Here is a 25,405-nt window from a genome sequence, read left to right on the forward strand (position 1 = left end):
AGACAGGTAGAGAAGGAGAAAGAGGAGGGCACCAAGGATTTCACTCGCTGCTTACAATTAAGCTGAACGTGGAGCCCACAGTCCAGCCTGCAGGTTGGTCACTTCAGGTCTACACACATGCTTGGATGAGTCGACTTCAGTGACTGCGGATACCATTCTTAGTCTTCCATGGGCATTGCTGATTAATTCATTGTATTTCGATTGGATGCTGAGAAGGTGCTGCTGGCTTTCTTCTTGAGATCTACTCCCGCATAGCCTCCAGATTTCTACATTCCCTTATTTAAGGGGCAAGGGGGGACCTTCATACGTTTGTGGATCTTCACTGAATCTCCAAGATGGATAGACCGTGAATTTCCCTTCCTTTCTTTGACTCTATCCTTGCAGCCCATGGCTGACTGAGTAGTGACTCTTTAGTACGTCACCTTCCATTCCAAATTCCAGACAACAACTACAGGTAAGCTAAATGTGAAGGTTTTTAATTGAATATGAAAGGTTTGAAACATTTTCTTGAAGCGCTCCAGAATGTTTCTCTTCAAACCTTCTACATTCTACTGTTACTGTGCTGTATTTATTTTAGAGGCAGTTGCTGTCATGGTTTTTTGAAGGCATGATTGAAAGTTTGCATCTCACAGTATTATGCAACAGTATTGTTGAGTAGAATTTCCTCATCACAGTATTATGCAACAGTATTGTTGAGTAGAATTTCCTCATCACAGTATTATGCAACAGTATTGTTGAGTAGAATTTCCTCATCACAGTATTACGCTACAGTATTGTTGAGTAGAATTTCCTCATCACAGTATTATGCTGCAGTATTGTTGAGTAGAATTTCCTCATCACAGTATTATGCTGCAGTATTGTTGAGTAGAATTTCCTCATCACAGTATTATGCTGCAGTATTGTTGAGTAGAATTTCCTCATCACAGTATTATGCTACAGTATTGTTGAGTAGAATTTCCTCATCACAGTATTATGCTGCAGTATTGTTGAGTAGAATTTCCTCATCACAGTATTATGCAACAGTATTGTTGAGTAGAATTTCCTCATCACAGTATTATGCTGCAGTATTGTTGTTGTCCCCTGACGCAAAAAGGGAAAATGCTCCGGCGTCTGTGACTTGTCTGATCATTCTTCATGTATTGTCATTTGACCTTTGGTAATCAGAGGTCATCCCTTTCTGGTGAGAGAGCTGAGACACTCTCCCATTTGACCTCATCTGCACCAACCCAGCCAGGTGGCCTTGAGAACCATCCAGCTCAATGAGATGTACCCTATCTAATGAGACACATAATGACATTAGCAAATCGTATGTGCCCTGGATCCTGATTCAAGTGCTTTACAATTGCTACAGTCAGCCTTCAGTTGACTGTAGCGATATATTGTGTAGGCTTTGAACGTAAAAGCTTTTGGTACTGATGCACCATAGAGCAGATAGGCTGTATGGATGACTCTTGGTGAGGGGACCATTTCTTGCCAAAGAGCTGTGTGAATAATTGTGTTTTTTAAATATGTGATTTCATTTGTATGTATTGTGAATCTGTATTTCTGAATCTGTGAATCAAACAGTAATCCCTTGCTCAAGACGGTCTAATCGCAGCTTGGCACACCTTGACAGTTCCTGGGTCACCCCTGAGAGGTTATGTAACTAAACCACTGGTGTGCTTGACAGGCTAATTTTGTCGGCCTTAACAGGCTTATGTCCGGGCACTGTGTTTCAGACAGCCTCTGATTGATTTGCCAGTCACAACCTATTAACTGCCTCGCCGTCACGTTTTTGGTTCTGTGGATGTAAACAGTATGCAATACAAGCAGTTACTCCGGTTACAAATTCACTCAATATGGTTTTAGAAACAGGGAATTTCGCCAAACCTCCATTTTCCTCTCAATCCGAGAGATATTTTGCCAGTGAGTACAGAGCTGTTGATTTTTAGGACAGTGTAACAGTGTAGCAGGGGGACCCAGTAGAAAGTTCCATCTCAGGAAATGGACGTTATTGACAGTGTGTGTTAGTGTAAATATGAAACAATACGGGACACGGTGACAACACACGGATGTTACAGAATGGTGGAGGGGACAAAGTTACGCAATAGCACACAAGGTTATACACCCCAAGAGATGTGATTTAAATGATGCTAGGAGTAGGGACTGTCGGGGACCTTTAAGTTGAAGAGCTTTTAATAAGCCAGACCACAACAAAGCTGTGAGACTTGTTGCTGTGGTGACGTGATGAGGCGATTAGGTAGAGAGATGGAGGGAGGAGTGTGAGATGGGGGCATGACCTGAAAGTGAAGACTTCCATCTCAGAGGAATAAGATTACGAAGAAGCTCCATTCACTGGAAAATCACTGCATCCTCAGACTGGCCCAGATCAGAGGGCAGAGATAACAGACGTTAAGTTTAAGTCAGTTGCTGTCGACAGACACTGGACACACACATACTGTACTAACACACAAGTCATGGTGGGCTCCTGAGTGTTGCAATGGTCTAAGGCACTGCATCTCAGAGCAAGAGGCGTCACTACAGTCCCTGGTTCAAATCCAGGCTGCATCATATCCGGCCGTGAACCCTTTCACCAATACGAGGTGGAGTCCCATAGGGCGGCCCAATTAGCCCTGCATCGTCCAAGTTTGGCCGGGGTAGGCCGTCATTGTAAATAAGAAATTCTTCTTAACTGACTTGCCTAGTTAAGTGAAACCAAGATATCAGGTAGCAAGCCCCAAGGTACACTCTTAGAAAAGAAGGTGTCACACCTTGAATTGTCCCAATAGGTGAACCCTCTAAAAATAACTCTTTGTTTCAAGTGGAGCCTTTTCACTAATACGAGGGGCTACGTCAGTAGTATTCAAAGTCGGGGAAATGGGGTCACCGGGGAAATGGGGTCACCCTCCCAAAATAATACAACAAATAAGAGTACAGATAATTGTTTTTGACAATATACAAATGATTTGGAAAAATATAATTAGAATGATTTACATACTCACATCTCCCATGTCTCTCTCTCTACCCAGTCGTTCAGTCTCCTCTCCCTCATACATCTACTCACATCTCCCATGTCTCTCTCTCTACCCAGTCGTTCAGTCTCCTCTCCCTCATACATCTACTCACATCTCCCATGTCTCTCTCTCTACCCAGTCGTTCAGTCTCCTCTCCCTCATACATCTACTCACATCTCCCATGTCTCTCTCTCTACCCAGTCGTTCAGTCTCCTCTCCCTCATACATCTACTCACATCTCCCATGTCTCTCTCTCTACCCAGTCGTTCAGTCTCCTCTCCCTCATACATCTACTCACATCTCCCATGTCTCTCTCTCTACCCAGTCGTTCAGTCTCCTCTCCCTCATACATCTACTCACATCTCCCGTCTCTCTCTCTACCCAGTCGTTCAGTCTCCTCTCCCTCATACATATACTCACATCTCCCATGCCTCTCTCTCTACCCAGTCGTTCAGTCTCCTCACCCTCATACATCTACTCACATCTCCCATGTCTCTCTCTCTACCCAGTCGTTCAGTCTCCTCTCCCTCATACATCTACTCACATCTCCCATGTCTCTCTCTCTACCCAGTCGTTCAGTCTCCTCTCCCTCATACATCTACTCACATCTCCCATGTCTCTCTCTCTACCCAGTCGTTCAGTCTCCTCTCCCTCATACATCTACTCACATCTCCCATGTCTCTCTCTCTACCCAGTCGTTCAGTCTCCTCTCCCTCATACATCTACTCACATCTCCCATGTCTCTCTCTCTACCCACTTGTTCAGTCTCCTCTCCCTCATACATATTTGTGATAGTATGAATACATTATCATTCTGTTTGCCATCAGTTCCCGAGCCATTATTACAGATGGACAAGAAGCCACATCAAACTCTTATGGTGTCCTGCATCAGTGACCTTTTCACTGGAGCAAATATGGTAATACCTGTTGACACAGCTAGGCATTATGGGTCAAGGAGGAGTAAATGAATAAACCTCCTATCTATCTCTCTCTCTCTCTCTAGCGCCAACACAATGCAGAGGCAAGTGGAGGTCAGAATGCATGAAAGCCATTTGGAGCCCATCGTGGAGCCTCCTCAGCCTATGTGTTGGGGAATATGCAGCAAAATCATGAATAACTTGGTCCTTTTCCTCACCATCCTTGGTAAGTTAGTCTGTCCTATAGATGTTACTGTCTTGGTAAGTTAGCCTGTTGTTTAGATGTGTCTGCTTGTTACTGACTTTGTAAGTTAGCCTGTTGTATAGATGATACTGTCTTGGTAAGTTAGCCTGTCGTATAGATGTTACTGTCTTGGTAAGTTAGCCTGTTGTTTAGATGTGTCTGCTTGTTACTGACTTTGTAAGTTAGCCTGTTGTATAGATGATACTGTCTTGGTAAGTTAGCCTGTCGTATCGATGTTACTGTCTTGGTAAGTTAGCCTGTTGTTTAGATGTGTCTGCTTGTTACTGACTTTGTAAGTTAGCCTGTTGTATAGATGATACTGTCTTGGTAAGTTAGCCTGTCGTATAGATGTTACTGTCTTGGTAAGTTAGCCTGTTGTTTAGAGGTGACTGGTTGTTACTGTCTTGGTAAGTTAGCCTGTCATATAGATGTTACTGTATTGGTAAGTTAGCCTGTCGTATAGATGTTACTGTCTTGGTAAGTTAGCCTGTCCTATAGATGTTACTGTCTTGGTTAGTTAGCCTGTTGTATAGATGTCACTGTCTTGGTAAGTTAGCCTGTTGTATAGATGTTACTGTCTTGGTAAGTTAGCCTGTTGTATAGATGTTACTGTCTTGGTAAGTTAGCCTGTTGTATAGATGTTACTGTCTTGGTAAGTTAGCCTGTTGTATAGATGTTACTGTCTTGGTAAGTTAGCCTGTTGTATAGATGTTACTGTCTTGATAAGTTAGCCGGTTGTTTAGATGTGTCTGGTTGTTACTGTCTTGGTAAGTTAGCCTGTTGTTTAGATGTGTCTGGTTGTTACTGTCTTGGTAAGTTAACCTGTTTTTTAGATGTGTCTGGTTGTTACTGTCTTGTTAAGTTAGCCGGTTGTTTAGATGTGTCTGGTTGTTACTGTCTTGGTAAGTTAGCCTGTTGTTTAGATGTGTCTGGTTGTTACTGTCTTGGTAAGTTAGCCTGTTGTTTAGATGTGTCTGGTTGTTACTGTCTTGGTAAGTTAACCTGTTTTTTAGATGTGTCTGGTTGTTACTGTCTTGTTAAGTTAGCCGGTTGTTTAGATGTGTCTGGTTGTTACTGTCTTGGTAAGTTAGCCTGTTGTTTAGATGTGTCTGGTTGTTACTGTCTTGGTAAGTTAGCCTGTTGTTTAGATGTGTCTGGTTGTTACTGTCTTGGTAAGTTAGCCTGTTGTTTAGATGTGTCTGGTTGTTACTGTCTTGGTAAGTTAGCCTGTTGTTGTGATAACATGCGTCTTGGTGAGAGGTGTAGGAGTCAGGCGCAGGAGAGCAAGGATGTCTGAGGAGCGTGTTTAATAATAGTCCAGCAATGCAAATGGCAACACAGAACAAAAATCCCAAAACTACGCTCTCGAATAATCGTGCAAACACACGGAGGAACTAACACAGTTCCGACACTTTACATACACGTGCGTAAATGCGAAAAAAACAACAAACATCAAATACCATCGAACGCAATACACACAAGTCTAATCCTGCACGAATTACGGCAGGTAACAGCTGCCCTATATACCCACAGAAATCAAAGCAATTGAAAACCAGGTGTGAAAAGGAACACAGACAAAACAACCAGAAAAAGAAAAAGGGATCGGTAGTGGCTAGTAGACCGGCGACGCCGAGCGCCGAGCGCCGCCCGAACAGGGAGAGAAGTTACCCTCGGTAGAAGTCGTGACAGTACCCCCCCCCTGACGCGCGGCTCCCGCAGCGCGACGACGCCGGCCTCGAGGACGACCCGGAGGACGAGGCGCAGGGCGATCCGGATGGAGGCGGTGAAACTCCCTTAGCATAGGAGGATCCAGTACGTCCTCCACCGGCACCCAGCATCTCTCCTCCGGACCGTACCCCTCCCAGTCCACGAGGTACTGAAGACCCCCCACCCGACGCCTCGAGTCCAGTATGGACCGAACTGCATACGCCGGCGCCCCCCCGATGTCCAGGGGGGGCGGAGGGACCTCCCGCACCTCATCTTCTTGAAGCGGACCAGCCACCACCGGCCTGAGGAGAGACACATGAAACGAGGGGTTAATACGGTAATACGGGGGGAGCTGTAACCTATAACACACCTCGTTTATTCTCCTCAGGACTTTGAATGGCCCCACAAACCGCGGACCCAGCTTCCGGCAGGGCAGGTGGAGGGGCAGGTTTCGGGTCGAGAGCCAGACCCGGTCCCCCGGTGTGTACACCGGGGCCTCGCTGCGATGGCGGTCGGCACTGGCCTTCTGCCGTGCTTCGGCCCGTTTAAGGTACCCATGGGCGGCCTCCCAGGTTTCCCTTGAGCGTTTCACCCAATCGTCCACCGCAGGAGCCTCGGTCTGGCTCTGATGCCATGGTACCAGGACCGGTTGATAGCCCAACACACATTGGAAGGGCGACAGGTTCGTAGAGGAGTGGGGGAGTGAGTTCTGGGCCATCTCCGCCCAGGGGATGTACTTCGCCCACTCCCCTGGCCGGTCCTGGCAATACGACCGCAGAAACCTACCCACATCCTGGTTCACTCTTTCCACCTGCCCATTACTCTCGGGGTGAAACCCAGAGGTCAGGCTGACCGAGACCCCCAAACGTTCCATGAATGCCTTCCACACCCTGGACGTGAACTGGGGACCCCGATCAGAAACAATATCCTCAGGCACCCCGTAGTGCCGGAAGACGTGAGTAAACAGGGCCTCCGCCGTCTGTAGGGCCGTAGGGAGACCGGGCAAAGGGAGGAGACGACAGGACTTAGAAAACCGATCCACAACGACCAGGATTGTGGTGTTGCCCTGTGACGGTGGCAGATCGGTCAAGAAGTCAACCGACAGGTGTGACCAAGGCCGCTGTGGAACGGGAAGGGGTTGTAACTTCCCTCTGGGCAGGTGCCTAGGAGCCTTGCACTGAGCGCACACTGAGCAGGAGGACACATAAACCCTCACGTCCTTGGCTAAAGTGGTCCACCAGTACTTCCCACTAAGACATCGCACCGTCCTCCCAATCCCCGGATGACCAGAGGAGGGGGATGTGTGAGCCCACCAAATTAACCTGTCTCTAACCGCCAGCGGAACATACACCCGTCCCGCTGGACATTGTGGTGGAGTGGGCTCAACACGCGATGCTCGCTCAATGTCTGCGTCCACCTCCCACCTTACAGGTGCCACTAGACAAGAAGCCGGGAGGATGGGCGCAGGATCAATGGCCCGCTCCTCCGTATCATATAGTCGGGACAGTGCGTCTGCCTTAGTGTTCTGGGAGCCTGGTCTATAGGAGATGGTAAACCTAAATCGGGTGAAAAACATGGCCCACCTTGCCTGACGAGGGTTCAGTCTCCTCGCTGCCCGAATGTACTCTAGATTACGGTGGTCAGTCCAGATGAGGAAAGGGTGCTGGGCCCCCTCAAGCCAATGTCTCCACACCTTCAGGGCTCTGACAACAGCTAGCAGCTCCCGATCCCCCACGTCATAGTTTCGCTCCGCCGGGCTGAGCTTCTGAGAAAAGAAAGCACAGGGGCGGAGCTTCGGTGGCGCACCCGAGCGCTGGGAGAGCACGGCTCCAACCCCAGCCTCGGATGCGTCCACCTCCACTATAAATGCCAAAGAGGGGTCCGGATGCGCCAGCACGGGAGCCGAGGTAAAAAGAGCCTTCAGGCGACCAAAAGCCCTGTCCGCCTCAGCCGACCACCCCAGACGCATCGGCCCCCCCTTCAGCAGTGACGTAATGGGCGCAGCCACCTGCCCAAAACCCCGGATAAACCTCCGGTAGTAGTTGGCAAACCCTAAGAACCGCTGCACCTCCTTTACCGTGGTTGGAGTCGGCCAATTACTCACGGCTGCAATGCGGTCATCCTCCATCACCAACCCCGATGTGGAAATGCGATATCCAAGGAAGGAGACGGCCTGTTGGAAGAACGAGCATTTCTCAGCCTTGACGTACAGGTCATGCTCCAACAGTCTCCCAAGTACCCTGCGCACCAGAGACACATGCGCGGCCCGTGTAGCGGAATAGACCAGAATATCATCGATGTAAACCACCACACCCTGACCGTGCAGATCCCTGAGAATCTCATCCACAAAAGATTGGAAGACTGCTGGAGCATTCTTCAAACCGTACGGCATGACGAGGTACTCATAATGGCCGGATGTGGTACTAAACGCCGTCTTCCACTCATCTCCCTTCCGGATACGCACCAAGTTATATGCACTCCTGAGATCCAGTTTTGTGAAAAACCGTGCTCCGTGAAATGACTCAATCGCCGTGGCAATGAGAGGTAGCGGGTAACTATACCCCACCGTGATGGAATTTAGACCTCTATAGTCAATGCACGGACGCAGACCACCCTCCTTCTTCTTCACAAAAAAGAAACTCGAGGAGGCAGGTGAGATGGAGGGCTGAATGAACCCCTGCCCCAGAGATTCCGATATGTATGTCTCCATAGCCACCGTCTCCTCCTGTGACAGGGGATACACGTGACTCCTGGGAAGTGCAGCGCCTACCAGGAGATTTATCGCACAATCCCCTCGTCGATGAGGTGGTAATTGGGTCGCCTTCTTTTTACAGAAGGCGATAGCCAAATCGGCATATTCTGAGGGAATGTGCACGGTGGAGACTTGGTCTGGACTCTCCACCGTTGTAGCACCGATGGAAACTCCTACACACCTGCCTGAGCACTCCTCCGACCACCCCTGTAGAGCCCTCTGTTGCCACGAAATCCTGGGGTTGTGACGGGCCAACCAGGGGATCCCCAACACCACCGGAAACGCAGGAGAATCAATGAGGAAGAGACTAATTCTCTCCTCATGACCCTCCTGCGTAACCATATCCAGTGGAGCCGTGGCCTCCCTGACTAGCCCTGACCCTAATGGTCGGCTATCTAAGGCGTGCACTGGGAAGGGTTTATCCAGCTGAACAAGGGGAATCCCTAACCTGTTCGCTAAACCGCGGTCAATAAAATTCCCCGCCGCGCCTGAATCTACTAGCGCCTTATGCCGGGAAAGAGGGGAAAATTTAGGAAAAACAATCCATACATACACGTGACCAACAGGGGGCTCTGGGTGAGCCTGGTGCCGACTCACCTGAGGTGTCCGGGCAGTGCTCGGCCTGGCGTCTCGACTCCCGGGGGGACCCCCCCAGCACCGGTCAGCAGTGTGCCCTCTGCGACCACAGCTGGCACAGGAAAGGCCCCCTCCTCCGGTCGCCCTCGCTGAAGCACCTCCTAGCTCCATGGGTGTTGGAGTGGTGGAGCTGGGAGATGGAACTGACAGAGCCCGATCTGGACGTCCGCGGGTCGCCAGCAAGTTGTCCAACCGAATGGACATGTCGATCAATTGGTCCAAGGACAGGGTGGTGTCTCTACAGGCCAGCTCCCTACGGACGTCCTCACGCAAACTACACCTATAGTGATCGATCAAGGCCCTGTCGTTCCATCCCGCGCCAGCGGCCAAGGTCCGGAACTCTAGAGCAAAGTCCTGAGCACTCCTCCTCTCCTGCCTCAGATGGAACAGCCGTTCACCCGCCGCTCGACCCTCAGGTGGGTGATCAAACACGGCCCGAAAGCGGCGGGTGAACTCTGGGTAGTGGTCCCTCGCCGAGTCAGGATCGTTCCACACCGCGTTGGCCCACTCCAGGGCTTTACCTGCGAGGCAGGAGACGAGGGCGTTCACGCTCTCACCCCCCGAAGGAGCCGGACGAACGGTCGCCAGGTATAGGTCCATCTGGAGTAAGAAGCCCTGGCACCCGGCCGCCGTCCCATCATACTCCCTCGGGAGGGCGAGTCGAATTCCACTGTGCTCAGGCAATGAAGGAGAGGGTAGTGGTACTGGTTGGGGTGTAGCTGATAACGGTGTGGGAAGGCCACCTCTCTCCCATCTCTCCATCGTCGCCATCACCTGATCCATGGCGGTCCCCAGTCGGTGTAACACTGCCGTGTGGTGTTGAACTCGCTCCTCCACGGACCCTGGAAGTGCGTCCGCTCCTGCTGACTCCATAATTATATTGGTGCAGGATTCTGTGATAACATGCGTCTTGGTGAGAGGTGTAGGAGTCAGGCGCAGGAGAGCAAGGATGTCTGAGGAGCGTGTTTAATAATAGTCCAGCAATGCAAATGGCAACACAGAACAAAAATCCCAAAACTACGCTCTCGAATAATCGTGCAAACACACGGAGGAACTAACACAGTTCCGACACTTTACATACACGTGCGTAAATGCGAAAAAAACAACAAACATCAAATACCATCGAACGCAATACACACAAGTCTAATCCTGCACGAATTACGGCAGGTAACAGCTGCCCTATATACCCACAGAAATCAAAGCAATTGAAAACCAGGTGTGAAAAGGAACACAGACAAAACAACCAGAAAAAGAAAAAGGGATCGGTAGTGGCTAGTAGACCGGCGACGCCGAGCGCCGAGCGCCGCCCGAACAGGGAGAGAAGTTACCCTCGGTAGAAGTCGTGACAGTTGTTTAGATGTGTCTGGTTGTTACTGTCTTGGTAAGTTAGCCTGTTGTTTAGATGTGTATACTTTCAGTCAATAGTTTTGAAACTAATGCTAATGAGCCAAAATGGGTTCCTGAAAATTGTGCGCAATTGTGTTCTACGTCTATTTTGTATGTTAAGTTACAAAAAGCAAGTTTTATTTGTATTTTTGTTTTTTGCAACTCATATTTTATGTTACAAATTCAAATTCGTACAATATGTTACAAATTAGTAAGTTCTTAAGATCCCGGATTGCATCTTTAACAATGAAAAGTGCGGGGTTTGATATAATTTAGTTTTGATATAATTGAGTTTTTCTGCACTTTAGTCACCTCCCATCCCTCACAGTGCATAAGGTTGCCTAAAACTTGTGGGTGAAAGTGTAGCGAGAGCCGAGGTAGAGCTTGTTGTGTTCAGGGTATACACACTAGCTGATGTGTATGAATACAAACAGCCCGGTGTGTGTGGTTCTAAATCATGCAACAGAAAACCAATGAGAGGTTGATATGACTGTGGGTTCTCTCTCTGTGTTCTAGGTGTGATCACAGGCTCTGTTTCTGGAATACTACTGCGTCCCATGTCGCCGCTCCCCCCTGATGTAGTCATGATCATCTCGTTCCCAGGAGACATCCTGATGAGGATGCTGAAGATGCTCATCCTGCCCCTGATCATCTCCAGTCTCATCACAGGTGGGGGACCAGAACCCTGCCATCATATGTATTTATCATGGATCCCCATTAGTTCCTGCCTAGGCAGCAGCTACTCTTCCTGGGGTTTATTATAGATCCCCATTAGTTCCTGCTAAGGCAGCAGCTACTCTTCCTGGTGTTAATTATGGTTCCCCATTAGTTCCTGCCAAGGCAGCAGCTACTCTTCCTGGTGTTTATTATGGATCCCCATTAGTTCCTGCCAAGGCAGCAGCTACTTGTCCTGGGATTTATTATGGATCCCCATTAGTTCCTGCCAAGGCAGCAGCTACTCTTCCTGGGGTTTATTATAGATCCCCATTAGTTCCTGCCAAGGCAGCAGCTACTTGTCCTGGGGTTTATTATGGATCCCCATTAGTTCCTGCCAAGGCAGCAGCTACTCTTCCTGGGGGTTTATTATGGACCCCCATTAGTTCCTGCCAAGGCAGCAGCTACCCTTCCTGGGGGTTTATTATGGATCCTCATTAGTTCCTGCCAAGGCAGCAGCTACTCTTCCTGGTGTTTATTATGGATCCCCATTAGTTCCTGCCAAGGCAGCAGATACTCTTCCTGGTGTTTATTATGGATCCCCATTAGTTCCTGCCAAGGCAGCAGCTACTCTTCCTGGTGTTTGTTATGGATCCCCATTAGTTCCTGCCAAGGCAGCAGCTACTCTTCCTGGTGTTTATTATGGATCCCCATTAGTTCCTGCCAAGGCAGCAGCTACTCTTCCTGGGGGTTACTATGGATCCCCATTAGTTCCTGCCAAGGCAGCAGCTACTCTTCCTGGGGTTTATTATAGATTCCCATTAGTTCCTGCCAAGGCAGCAGCTACTTGTCCTGGGGTTTATTATGGATCCCCATTAGTTCCTGCCAAGGCAGCAGCTACTCTTCCTGGGGGTTTATTATGGATCCTCGTTAGTTCCTGCCAAGGCAGCAGCTACTATTCCTGGTGTTTATTATGGATCCCCATTAGTTCCTGCCAAGGCAGCAGATACTCTTCCTGGTGTTTATTATGGATCCCCATTAGTTCCTGCCAAGGCAGCAGCTACTCTTCCTGGTGTTTGTTATGGATCCCCATTAGTTCCTGCCAGGGCAGCAGCTACTCTTCCTGGTGTTTATTATGGATCCCCATTAGTTCCTGCCAAGGCAGCAGCTACTCTTCCTGGGGTTTATTATGGATCCCCATTAGTTCCTGCCAAGGCAGCAGCTACTCTTGCTGGGGTATATTATAGATTCCCATTAGTTCCTGCCAAGGCAGCAGCTACTTGTCCTGGGGTTTATTATGGATCCCCATTAGTTCCTACCAAGGCAGCAGCTACTCTTCCTGGGGGTTTATTATGGACCCCCGTTAGTTCCTGCCAAGGCAGCAGCTACTCTTCCTGGGGGTTTATTATGGATCCTCATTAGTTCCTGCCAAGGCAGCAGCTACTGTTCCTGGGGGTTTATTGTGGATCCCCATTAGTTCCTGCCAAGGCAGCAGCTACTCTTCATTGTGTTTATTATGAATCCCCATTAGTTCCTGCCAAGGCAGCAGCTACTCTTCCTGGGGGTTTATTATGGACCCCCATTAGTTCCTGCCAAGGCAGCAGCTACTTTTCCTGGTGTTTATTATGGTTCCCCATTAGTTCCTGCCAAGACAGCAGCTACTCTTCCTAGTGTTTATTATAGATCCCCATTAGTTCCTTCCAAGGCAGCAGCTACTCTTCCTGGTGTTTATTATGGATCCCCATTACTTACTTCCAAGGCAGCAGCTACTCTTCCCGGTGTTTATTATGATCCCCATTTGTTCCTGCCAAGGCAGCAGCTACTCTTCATGGTGTTTATTATGGATCCCCATTAGTTCCTGCCAAGGCAGCAGCTACTCTTCCTTGGGTTTACTATGAATCCCCATTAGTTCCTGCCAAGGCAGCAGCTACTTTTCCTGGTGTTTATTATGGATCCCCATTAGTTCCTGCCAAGACAGCAGCTACTCTTCCTAGTGTTTATTATAGATCCCCATTAGTTCCTGCCAAGGCAGCAGCTACTCTTCCCAGTGTTTATTATGGATCCCCATTACTTACTTCCAAGGCAGCAGCTACTCTTCCTGGTGTTTATTATGGATCCCCATTTGTTCCTGCCAAGGCAGCAGCTACTCTTTATGGTGTTTATTATGGATCCCCATTAGTTCCTGCCAAGGCAGCAGCTACTCTTCCTGGTGTTTATTATGGATATCCATTAGTTCCTGCCAAGGCAGCAGCTACTCTTCCTTGGGTTTATTATGAATCCCCATTAGTTCCTGCCAAGGCAGCAGCTACTCTTCCTGGGGGTGTATTATGGACCCCCATTAGTTCCTGCCAAGGCAGCAGCTACTTTTCCTGGTGTTTATTATGGATCCCCATTAGTTCCTGCCAAGACAGCAGCTACTCTTCCTAGTGTTTATTATAGATCCCCATTAGTTCCTGCCAAGGCAGCAGCTACTCTTCCCGGTGTTTATTATGGATCCCCATTAGTTCCTGTCAAGGCAGCAGCTACTCTTCCTGGTGTTTATTATGGATCCCCATTACTTACTGCCAAGGCAGCAGCTACTCTTCCTGAGGTTTATCATGGATTCCCATTAGTTCCTGCCAAGGCAGCAGCTACTCTTCCTGGTGTTTATTATGGATCCCCATTAGTTCCTGCCAAGGCAGCAGCTACTCTTCCTGGTGTTTATTATGGATCCCCATTACTTACTGCCAAGGCAGCAGCTACTCTTCCTGGGCGTTTATTATGGATCCCCATGTGTTCCTGCCAAGGCAGCATCTACTCTTCATGGTGTTTATTATGGATCCCCATTAGTTCCTGCCAAGACAGCAGCTACTCTTCCTAGTGTTTATTATAGATCCCCATTAGTTCCTGCCAAGGCAGCAGCTACTCTTCCCGGTGTTTATTATGGATCCCCATTAGTTCCTGCCAAGGCAGCAGCTACTCTTCCTGGTGTTTATTATGGATCCCCATTACTTACTGCCAAGGCAGCAGCTACTCTTCCTGAGGTTTATCATGGATCCCCATTAGTTCCTGCCAAGGCAGCAGCTACTCTTCCTGGTGTTTATTATGGATCCCCATTAGTTCCTGCCAAGGCAGCAGCTACTCTTCCTGGTGTTTATTATGGATCCCCATTACTTACTGCCAAGGCAGCAGCTACTCTTCCTGGGCGTTTATTATGGATCCCCATGTGTTCCTGCCAAGGCAGCAGCTACTCTTCATGGTGTTTATTATGGATCCCCATTAGTTCCTGCCAAGGCAGCAGCTACTCTTCCTAGTGTTTATTATGGATCCCCATTAGTTTCTGCCAAGGCAGCAGGTACTCTTCCTGGTGTTTATTATGGATAACCATTAGTTCCTGCCAAGGCAGCAGCTACTCTTTCTTGGGTCCAAACACATTTAGGCACTTGCATCACACATACAAATATAGATAAACAGTACATCATATAACATTATTACACCACTACATATCTACAATGCAAAATGTATAATATCACCATACAACAATATGATAATGTACTACAGTATACGTGTGTGTAGAGTGCGTTTGCTAGCGTGTGTCTGTAGTAGCACTAGAGGCATTGTACGTTAGAGTGTTATTATAGCATTTTATCCAAATGAGGTTGGTGGCACCGTAATCATGGAGGACAGGCTCGTGGTAATGCCTGGAGTGGAATCAGTGGAATGGTATCAAACACATCAAACACCTGTTTGGTGCCGTTCCATTTCCTCTGTTCTATGACATTATTATGAGCTTTCCTCCCCTCAGCAGCCGCCACTGCATTTATCACTAGAGTATCTGGAATGCATATCTTCTGTAGTTTACGTAACCGGTTGTTGAACTGCGGGCCTCTCTCACCTCTCTCCCACTCCAGGACTGGCAGGGTTGGATGCCAAGTCCAGTGGCCGCCTGGGCACCCGAGCCATGGTGTACTACATGTCCACCACAGTCATCGCTGCCGCTCTGGGTGTCATTCTAGTGCTGCTCATCCACCCAGGTAACCCCAAGCTGAAGTCCAACCTCGGGCCTGGCAAGAAGAACGACGACGTCTCCAGTCTGGACGCCTTCTTCGATCTAATTCGAAACCTTTTCCCAGAAAACCTGGTTCAGGCCTGCTTCCAGCAGATCCAGACAGTCACCACAAAAGTCCCCGTACCTACCAACAGGACCAGGGGTCCACCACAGTTTACCATCAAAAGGGGTCTTCAGTACAAGAGTGGGATGAATGTGCTAGGTTGGTACACTTCTAGAAAACATGCTCTTAACTGGAATGAATGATTGTCTTAGCAGTCCAAATAATTGATTTGACACTTTTTGCCTCCTTTTGAAACTGTAGGTTTGATCGGTTTCTTTGTGGCTTTCGGGATAATCATGGGGAAGATGGGAGAAAAGGCCAAGCTCATGCTGGAGTTTTTTAACGTTCTCAACGAGATCGTCATGAGGATTGTTGGCATGATTATGTGGTAAGTCTTATCCTCTCTAGAGTTAGATACCTCCAACCCCCCCCCCCCCCTCCTCTAAAATAACAGGCATTCTAGCAAGTCCACTCTAGTCACTGTAGCCAAAGGAGAAAAGTGTTATTTATTACAGGAAATTAGCCCCCAATGTACATGTTTGCCCCAATATTCCCAATTAGATACCACTATTGACCTTTCATTAGTTTTACCAAACTGCAAAACTAATCTCACCAAGGTCTCTCCCAGGTATTCCCCTTTCGGTATCGCCTGTCTCATCTGTGGGAAGATCATCTCAATCGATGATCTGGAAATGGTTGCCAGGCAACTGGGAATGTACATGGTGACCGTGATCGTGGGCCTTGTCATCCACGGTGCCATATTTCTACCGCTAATATACTTAGTCATCGTGAAGAAAAACCCCTATGTCTTCTTCATGGGAATCTTCCAGGCCTGGGTCACCGCTATTGGGACAGCATCTAGGTACAAGACCCAAACCTATTCTCTAACCTATTCACTTCTTCTCTGTCACCCTCCCTTTTCCCTCTGTCATACTTATTATTGCCTTTCCCAGAACCCATTCTAGAACCCATTCTAGAACCCATTCTAGAACCCATTCTGCTTGTTTACGATAAGACAGACAAAACAAGATGCCTTGACCTTGCTTGTTTTGTCTCCACTCTACAGATAAACTAAAAACAAGAGTAATGTTATTCGTGGTGCACACAGCGCAAAGTTGCTTTCAAAGATTAACCTTAGCTTAGGTTAGGATAAATAGTTAATTTATATTAAGGGCTCTGCATTACCCAACCTATTGGATAGATTGTATGACAGAGTAGGTTTTGAGCCACAGCCGAAGCTCACACTGAGATGATAACAGCAACAGAGATGTGGTTCATGCCCTAGAGGGGTGTCCACATTTCACGGGTCGTCTGATACCTTCATGCATGACACCAGATTTGTAGAGCTTAGCTACCACAATGTAGTTAGACTCTTGTCGACTAATCTTACTGCTTAAAGTAAGACCCTTTAAAAGTCACCCTTTGAGGGAACATAATGCTCAATGCATAATATAGATATTATGTAAATTCAGTGTTTAATACAATTCCAAGTCTTGTGATATGTATTAAGTACAAGTTCTGTACCCGTCTCTCAGTGCTGGTACCCTGCCAGTCACATTCCGCTGTCTGGAGGAGAACTTGGGCATCGATAAGCGAGTGACGCGATTCGTGCTCCCCGTGGGCGCCACTATCAACATGGACGGCACTGCGCTTTACGAGGCCGTGGCAGCCATCTTCATCGCCCAGATGAATAACATCGACCTCGACTACGGCCAGATTGTCACTGTCAGGTAGGACACTTCCAATCCTACATGACTAGGGCCCTGTGTTTCGGACTATCATGTCACATGACCTAGGATTTCATCTTTATTTTAAGCCTTTTCCAGACATTAGATTTACACCAAAAATAAAAGCAATTATCTGAGCATGGTGCTGGAGGATGGTGCTGGAGCACAGTGCTGGAGAATGGTGCTGGAGGACGGTGCTGGAGCACAGTGCTGGAGAATGGTGCTGGAGAATGGTGCTGGAGGACAGTGCTGGAGCACAGTGCTGGAAGACGGTGCTGGAGGACGGTGCTGGAGCACAGTGCTGGAGAATGGTGCTGGAGAATGGTGCTGGAGGATGGTGCTGGAGGATGGTGCTGGAGCACAGTGCTGGAACATGGTGCTGGAGCACAGTGCTGGAGCACAGTGCTGGAACATGGTGCTGGAGCACAGTGCTGGAGGATGGTGCTGGCCCATCTGACATAATAAGAAAAGGGACCGTTTGTTGAAAACCCTTTAAATAAAGGTTAAAATTCAGGTCATGTGACATGATTGTTCAAAACAAGGTGCAACAACAAATATGATCTATTGACCTTGACAAAACATTTTTATTCATGTACCTACAATATAAGGTTGAAATTAATGTTTGTGTAATTGACTGAGATCTCTCATCCTGACTGTAGCCTGACAGAAACCTTGGCCAGTGTGTAATTGACTGAGATCTCTCATCCTGACTGTAGCCTGACAGAAACCTTGGCCAGTGTGTAATTGACTGAGATCTCTCATCCTGACTGTAGCCTGACAGCCACCTCGGCCAGTGTGTAATTGACTGAGATCTCTCATCCTGACTGTAGCCTGACAGCAACCTTGGCCAGTGTGTAATTGACTGAGATCTCTCATCCTGACTGTAGCCTGACAGAAACATTGGCCAGTGTGTAATTGACTGAGATCTCTCATCCTGACTGTAGCCTGACAGCAACCTCGGCCAGTGTGTAATTAACTGAGATCTCTCATCCTGACTGTAGCCTGACAGCAACCTTGGCCAGTGTGTAATTAACTGAGATCTCTCATCCTGACTGTAGCCTGACAGCAACCTTGGCCAGTGTGGGAGCGGCCAGTATCCCCAGTGCTGGATTGGTGACCATGCTACTGATCCTAACAGCCGTTGGGTTACCCACCCAAGACATCAGTCTGTTGGTGGCTGTTGACTGGCTGCTGTGAGTACTCAATCTTGCACTTGTACCTGCATTCACACGTACAGAGAATGTTTCCACACACACAGAATATCTTCTTGTTACCTCAGGATAAAACTCTGGTCTTCCTCAAAATATTGTCCTCAGCGTTGTTCCCCCGAGAGATTACCTTCTGCACTTGTCTGTCTCTGTGTCTGCCTCCCCACCCTAAAAAAAAAATACAGGGATCGGTTCCGAACCTCCGTCAACGTGGTTGGGGACTCCTACGGGGCCGGTATCGTTTACCACCTGTCCAAAGATGAGCTCGATGCGTTTGACGCCGCGCAAAAAGTTGATGAATTTGAGTTGACAAAATCCCAATCCTTCTTCGAGAACAACACCAACCAGTGTGTTTACGCTGCAGCCCACAGCACAATAATGATAGATGATTGCAAGGTACATTTCATCTTTAAGGATATAGAGACGTGCATGTAGACTTCCCCCCTAATTGCTGCCTTTCCTTCTCTTGTCATTTGGTATGTCGACATACATTCATGTCACCTTATACAGTTCTTTTGGAGAAAACAATATCACAAGGTGCAGAAACTAAATAAATATGCTCTTATATTTATTTACTCACTCACTAAACTATATGGAAAAGCAGTTTTTTGTGATACCTGTGTACTTTTGCTCGGCAGTTTACTATCATTCTGACGGTATGTTTTTGACACCATTTTTATTTTGAAAACATTTTTCCTCACTTTACTTTTCTTCCTGTGTCTTGTATTAATCTGTGACATGAGTGGGATTCTTCTTCTTAAATGGACATGTATTTGTGGCAGCCCTGCTTACATGATTCGATTCAGTTTTAGGGCGCATTTTTAAATCAACATTGTATGGCTAGTGGTACACATGAAGACTGCTATTTCATCATGTTTATCCAAACAGTGGCAGACATATTATGGACCTGTCAAAAATCATTTTTTCTACTGTAGCTAGCTATTTTTTAGACCAAAAACTCAAAGAAAAGTCCATGCTCTTATTTTCAGAGCATTTTACTGATCCATTTGTCATGGATCATTGTTCTATTGCTTTGCTTGCATGGGACAATTACTAATCCCTGTTTTATACTGTCATTTAGTTGTTTTCTTACAATCCATTTATTCAACATTATTGTCCCGGTAATTCTGTTGGGCAGAGAATCCATAAAATACATGGCCAAGATAGAAAACAAAACTGACTCATCAATGTTTTACATTCTCCTGTCAGTGAGAAAACACATTTCAATCTATCTTCTGTATCTGCTGTCGCTTCAGTATTCAGAGAGGATTCAATCTATCTTCTGTATCTGCTGTCGCTTCAGTATTCAGAGAGGATTCAATCTATCTTCTGTATCTGCTGTCGCTTCAGTATTCAGAGAGGATTCAATCTATCTTCTGTATCTGCTGTCGCTTCAGTATTCATAGAGGATTCAATCTGTCTTCTGTATCTGCTGTCGCTTCAGTATTCAGAGAGGATTCAATCTGTCTTCTGTATCTGCTGTCGCTTCAGTATTCATAGAGGATTCAATCTATCTTCTGTATCTGCTGTCGCTTCAGTATTCAGAGAGGATTCAATCCATCTTCTGTATCTACTGTCGCTTCAGTATTCAGAGAGGATTCAATCCATCTTCTGTATCTACTGTCGCTTCAGTATTCAGAGAGGATTCAATCTATCTTCTGTATCTGCTGTCGCTTCAGTATTCAGAGAGGATTCAATCTATCTTCTGTATCTGCTGTCGCTTCAGTATTCAGAGAGGATTCAATCTATCTTCTGTATCTGCTGTCGCTTCAGTATTCAGAGAGGATTCAATCTATCTTCTGTATCTGCTGTCGCTTCAGTATTCAGAGAGGATTCAATCTATCTTCTGTATCTGCTGTCGCTTCAGTATTCAGAGAGGATTCAATCTATCTTCTGTATCTGCTGTCGCTTCAGTATTCAGAGAGGATTCAATCTATCTTCTGTATCTGCTGTCGCTTCAGTATTCAGAGAGGATTCAATCTATCTTTCTGTATCTGCTGTCGCTTCAGTATTCAGAGAGGATTCAATCTATATTCTGTATCTGCTGTCGCTTCAGTATTCAGAGAGGATTCAATCTATCTTCTGTATCTGCTGTCGCTTCAGTACTCAGAGAATATTCTTTCTTTTCTTTTCTTTCTATTGGGACCAAATTTGCGGGAATCCCAGTAAATTCAACCAATTCAACCAAAATTCAACCGACCAACCAAATTCAACCAAAAGGATGGCCTGCAAGTATTACCCCCTTGGTTTCTCTGCTCAAACCCTTTGACAGCTTCAATATGACTGTGCCTTGGTCTTACAGTTAGATGTCCCTGGTAATTGCTTGCAGGTATCCATGGGCAATGGAAACGGCCACCCCAACGGCCACCCCAACACTGCAGATTTCTCTCTTGTTGAGGAGGAACCATGGAAACGAGAGTAAAGCAGCACCCTGCTCCGACCTCATCCTGACTTCCACAAGCTTCCCTTCCTGACCAAAATAAAGAACGTAACCACACTTAGCCCTGTAATCACAAGCTTTGGTGCATCAGTCTTACTTCCTGTGGTCTGACTATGGTCAGTTCATTGACTATGGGATGAAGCTCCCCTCCCACAAAGACAACGTAGGTACGCATCCACTTGTACCTATCTTAAACAATTAGATTAGGACTTCCAAATGACATTGCTTAAGCTGTGCTGGTGATTTTTAAGGCATTGTTTAGTATAATGGACCCATTCAGGTGGTTGTATTCTGAACCTTACTCGACAGTGCATGTTCTCTGATATACGCAATGCCGCACTTTTGTTGCTGCTCAACCTTTTGGGGAAAAAGCAATCCTTCTGTCTGTTTTATGTATAAAAAATGTAAGGGTTTTGTTAGCGCCAGAGGCAGTTCAGAGAATGTGTGCTTATGGGATGTGGCCTTGCCAGTTGTATACAAGGACCAGTTGAGGAGTGTTATGATGAGAAGCCCCTCCATGGAGAACCCTCCTGTCAGTCACTACTATTCCTATTCCTGACCCTGCACAACCTTATAACAACATGTTCCAGAAACGCTTGATGTTCCAGGGGTTGCTAGATATTCAGTGGTGGTCGATTCACTTTTCTTTGGTTTCCAGAGTGGCTTTGACGCTTTCTAAAACCTGCTGCCTTCTAATAGCACTCAGAATAAAACAACTTAAAGAGCCTTGGTAATGCACATTTTCTTACAAATATTAAAAATTGCAAAAACGTCGAGGCAAACACTGAACTATCTCAAAAAGCCCTTGACTTTACTACTGCCTCTTGTTGCAGTCAACCAATAGCAGCAAACAGGTTCTGAAATCGTTAACGTAACAACATCCCGCAGCAAAGGGAAGCAGAATGTTGACCATGTGGCTCCCCCTGGTGACAGAATAAAAACAAGTGTTGGGTGTGTTGAAGGAGCTACAATACCTGTTATGGTGCGTGAATGAGGACCCAAAAGCGAATTAACAAACAGAGTACTTTAATGACGAACATACGTGGGCTCAGATGGACAGGTAGATTCCGACAGGACAGGACAAGGTTGCAGCACACACGATGATAGTCTGGTTCAGGCATGAGACACATAAACAAACAAACAAGAATCCGACAAGGACAGGAGCAGAAACAGAGACAGATATAGGGACCTAATCAGAGGGAAAAAAGGGAACAGGTGGGGAACGGGGTGAATGGGTAATTAGGAGGAGACAAGGCACAGCTGGGGAAAAGAGGGGGAGAAAAGGTAACATAACAACGACCAGCAGAGGGAGACAGGGTGAAGGGAAAGGACAGAGACAAGACAACATGACAGTACCCCCCCACTCACCGAGCGCCTCCTGGCGCACTCGAGGAGGAAGCCTGGCGGCAACGGAGGAAATCATCGATCAGCGCACGGTCCAGCACGTCCCGAGAGGGAACCCAACTCCTCTCCTCCGGACCGTACCCCTCCCAATCAACAAGGTACTGGTGACCACGGCCCCGAGGACGCATGTCCAAAATCCTGCGGACCCTGTAGATGGGTGCGCCCTCGACAAGGATGGGGGGGGGGGGGGGAAGACGAGCGGGGGCGCGAAGAACGGGCTTGACACAGGAGACATGGAAGACCGGGTGGACGCGACGAAGATATCGCGGCAGAAGAAGTCGCACTGCGACAGGGTTAATGATTTGAGAGATACGGAATGGACCAATGAACCGCGGGGTCAACTTGCGAGAAGCCGTCTTAAGGGGAAGGTTCTGAGTGGAGAGCCAAACTCTCTGACCGCGACAATATCTAGGGCTCTTCGTTCTACGCTTATTAGCAGCTCTCACAGTCTGCGCCCTATAACGGCAAAGTGCAGACCTGACCCTCTTCCAGGTGCGCTCGCAACGTTGGACAAAAGCCTGAGCGGAGGGGACGCTGGACTCGGCGAACTGAGATGAGAACAACGGAGGCTGGTACCCGAGGCTACTCTGAAAAGGAGATAGCCCGGTCGCAGACGAAGGAAGCGAGTTGTGGGCGTATTCTGCCCAGGGGAGCTGTTCTGACCAAGACGCAGGGTTGCGAAAAGAAAGACTGCGTAAGATGCGACCAATAGTCTGATTGGCCCGTTCTGCTTGACCGTTAGACTGGGGGTGAAAGCCGGAAGAGAGACTGACGGAAGGCCATGAATTCTGAAAACATTCTCGATGATGATTTGTGCCGTCTCTTTAGCAGAAGGAAGCTTAGCAAGGGGAATGAAATGAGCCGCCTTAGAGAACCTATCGACAACCGTAAGAATAACAGTCTTCCCCGCTGACGAAGGCAGTCCGGTGACAAAATCTAAGGCGATGTGAGACCACGGTCGAGAGGGAATAGGAAGCGGCCTGAGACGGCCGGCAGGAGGAGAGTTACCGGACTTAGTCTGCGCGCAGACCGAACAAGCAGCCACGAAACGACGCGTGTCATGCTCCCGGGTGGGCCACCAGAAACGCTGGCGAATGGAAGCAAGCGTACCCCGAACGCCAGGGTGACCGGCTAACTTGGCAGAGTGAGCCCACTGAAGAACGGCCAGACGAGTAGGAACGGGAACGAAAAGAAGGTTCCTAGGACAAGCGCGCGGCGACGGAGTTTGAGTGAGTGCTTGCTTTACCTGCCTCTCAATTCCCCAGACAGTCAACCCGACAACACGCCCCTCAGGGAGAATCCCCTCGGGGTCAGTGGAGGCTACTGAAGAACTGAAGAGACGAGACAAAGCATCAGGCTTGGTGTTCTTAGAGCCCGGACGATAAGAAATCACGAACTCGAAACGAGCGAAAAACAGCGCCCAACGCGCCTGACGCGCATTAAGTCGTTTGGCAGAACGGATGTACTCAAGGTTCCTATGGTCAGTCCAAACGACAAAAGGAACGGTCGCCCCCTCCAACCACTGTCGCCATTCGCCTAGGGCTAACCGGATGGCGAGCAGTTCGCGGTTACCCACATCATAGTTACGTTCCGACGGCGACAGGCGATGAGAAAAATACGCGCATGGGTGGACCTTGTCGTCAGAGAGGGAGCGCTGAGAAAGGATGGCTCCCACTCCCACCTCTGACGCGTCAACCTCGACAACGAACTGTCTAGAGACGTCAGGTGTAACAAGGATAGGAGCGGATGTAAAACGATTCTTGAGGAGATCAAAAGCTCCCTGGGCGGAAACGGACCACTTAAAGCACGTCTTGACAGAAGTAAGGGCTGTGAGAGGAGCTGCCACCTGACCGAAATTACGGATGAAACGACGATAGAAGTTCGCGAAGCCGAGAAAGCGCTGCAGCTCGACGCGTGACTTAGGGACGGGCCAATCAATGACAGCTTGGACCTTAGCGGGATCCATCTTAATGCCTTCAGCGGAAATAACAGAACCGAGAAATGTGACGGAGGAGGCATGAAAAGTGCACTTCTCAGCCTTCACGAAAAGACAATTCTCTAAAAGGCGCTGGAGGACACGTCGAACGTGCTGAACATGAATCTGGAGTGACGGTGAAAAAATCAGGATATCGTCAAGGTAAACGAAAACAAAGATGTTCAGCATGTCTCTCAGGACATCATTGACTAATGCCTGAAAGACAGCTGGAGCGTTAGCGAGGCCGAAAGGAAGAACCCGGTATTCAAAGTGCCCTAACGGAGTGTTAAACGCCGTCTTCCACTCGTCCCCCTCCCTGATGCGCACGAGATGGTAAGCGTTACGAAGGTCCAACTTAGTGAAAAACCTGGCTCCCTGCAGGATCTCGAAGGCTGAAGACATAAGAGGAAGCGGATAACGATTCTTCACTGTTATGTCATTCAGCCCTCGATAATCTATGCAGGGGCGCAGAGACCCGTCCTTCTTCTTGACAAAAAAAAACCCCGCTCCGGCGGGAGAGGAGGAGGGGACTATGGTACCGGCGTCAAGAGCTACAGACAAATAATCTTCGAGAGCCTTACGTTCGGGAGCCGACAGAGAGTATAGTCTACCCCGGGGGGGGGTGGTTCCCGGAAGGAGATCAATACTACAATCATACGACCGGTGTGGAGGAAGAGAGGTGGCCCTGGACCGACTGAACACCGTGCGCAGATCGTGATATTCCTCCGGCACCCCTGTCAAATCACCAGGCTCCTCCTGTGAAGAAGAGACAGAGGAAACAGGAGGGATAGCAGACATTAAACATTTCACATGACAAGAGACGTTCCAGGAGAGGATAGAATTACTAGACCAATTAATGGAAGGATTATGACAAACTAGCCAGGGATGGCCCAAAACAACAGGTGTAAAAGGTGAACGAAAAATTAAAAAAGAAATGGTTTCACTATGATTACCAGAAACAGTGAGGGTTAAAGGTAGCGTCTCACGCTGAATCCTGGGGAGAGGACTACCATCCAGGGCGAACAAGGCCGTGGGCTCCTTTAACTGTCTGAGAGGAATGTCATGTTCCCGAGCCCAGGTCTCGTCCATAAAACAGCCCTCCGCCCCAGAGTCTATTAAGGCACTGCAGGAAGCTGACGAACCGGTCCAGCGTAGATGGACCGACAAGGTAGTGCAGGATCTTGAAGGAGAGACAGGAGTAGTAGCGCTCACCAGTAGCCCTCCGCTTACTGACGAGCTCTGGCCTTTTACTGGACATGAAGTGGCAAAATG

General features: G+C 48.0%; 1 protein-coding gene and 1 long non-coding RNA gene across 2 annotated transcripts in view; one reads left to right on the forward strand and one right to left on the reverse strand.

The window, feature by feature from the left end:
- On the forward strand, positions 1–21,476 carry slc1a2a (solute carrier family 1 member 2a). The gene is made up of 10 exons (XM_090223077.1): positions 1–454; positions 3,996–4,135; positions 11,151–11,303; positions 15,179–15,538; positions 15,641–15,767; positions 16,008–16,241; positions 16,915–17,109; positions 18,165–18,299; positions 18,500–18,710; positions 20,644–21,476. Exons 2-10 carry the CDS (start codon positions 4,006–4,008, stop codon positions 20,734–20,736), a joined length of 1,638 nt encoding a protein of 545 aa, XP_090079203.1. The 5' UTR covers positions 1–454; positions 3,996–4,005; the 3' UTR covers positions 20,737–21,476.
- Positions 20,434–25,405, reverse strand: part of LOC149971479 (uncharacterized) — a 7,983-nt gene continuing 3,011 nt past the window's right edge. Inside the window, exon 2 of the long non-coding RNA XR_016492351.1 lies at positions 20,434–21,728. This is a non-coding gene — a long non-coding RNA (uncharacterized LOC149971479). The remainder of the gene's footprint in view (positions 21,729–25,405) is intronic.

This window comes from Oncorhynchus mykiss, chromosome 26 (assembly GCF_057628025.1).
Source record: "Oncorhynchus mykiss isolate SJ-2025 chromosome 26, ASM5762802v1, whole genome shotgun sequence".
Classification (NCBI taxonomy): Eukaryota; Metazoa; Chordata; class Actinopteri; order Salmoniformes; family Salmonidae; genus Oncorhynchus; species Oncorhynchus mykiss.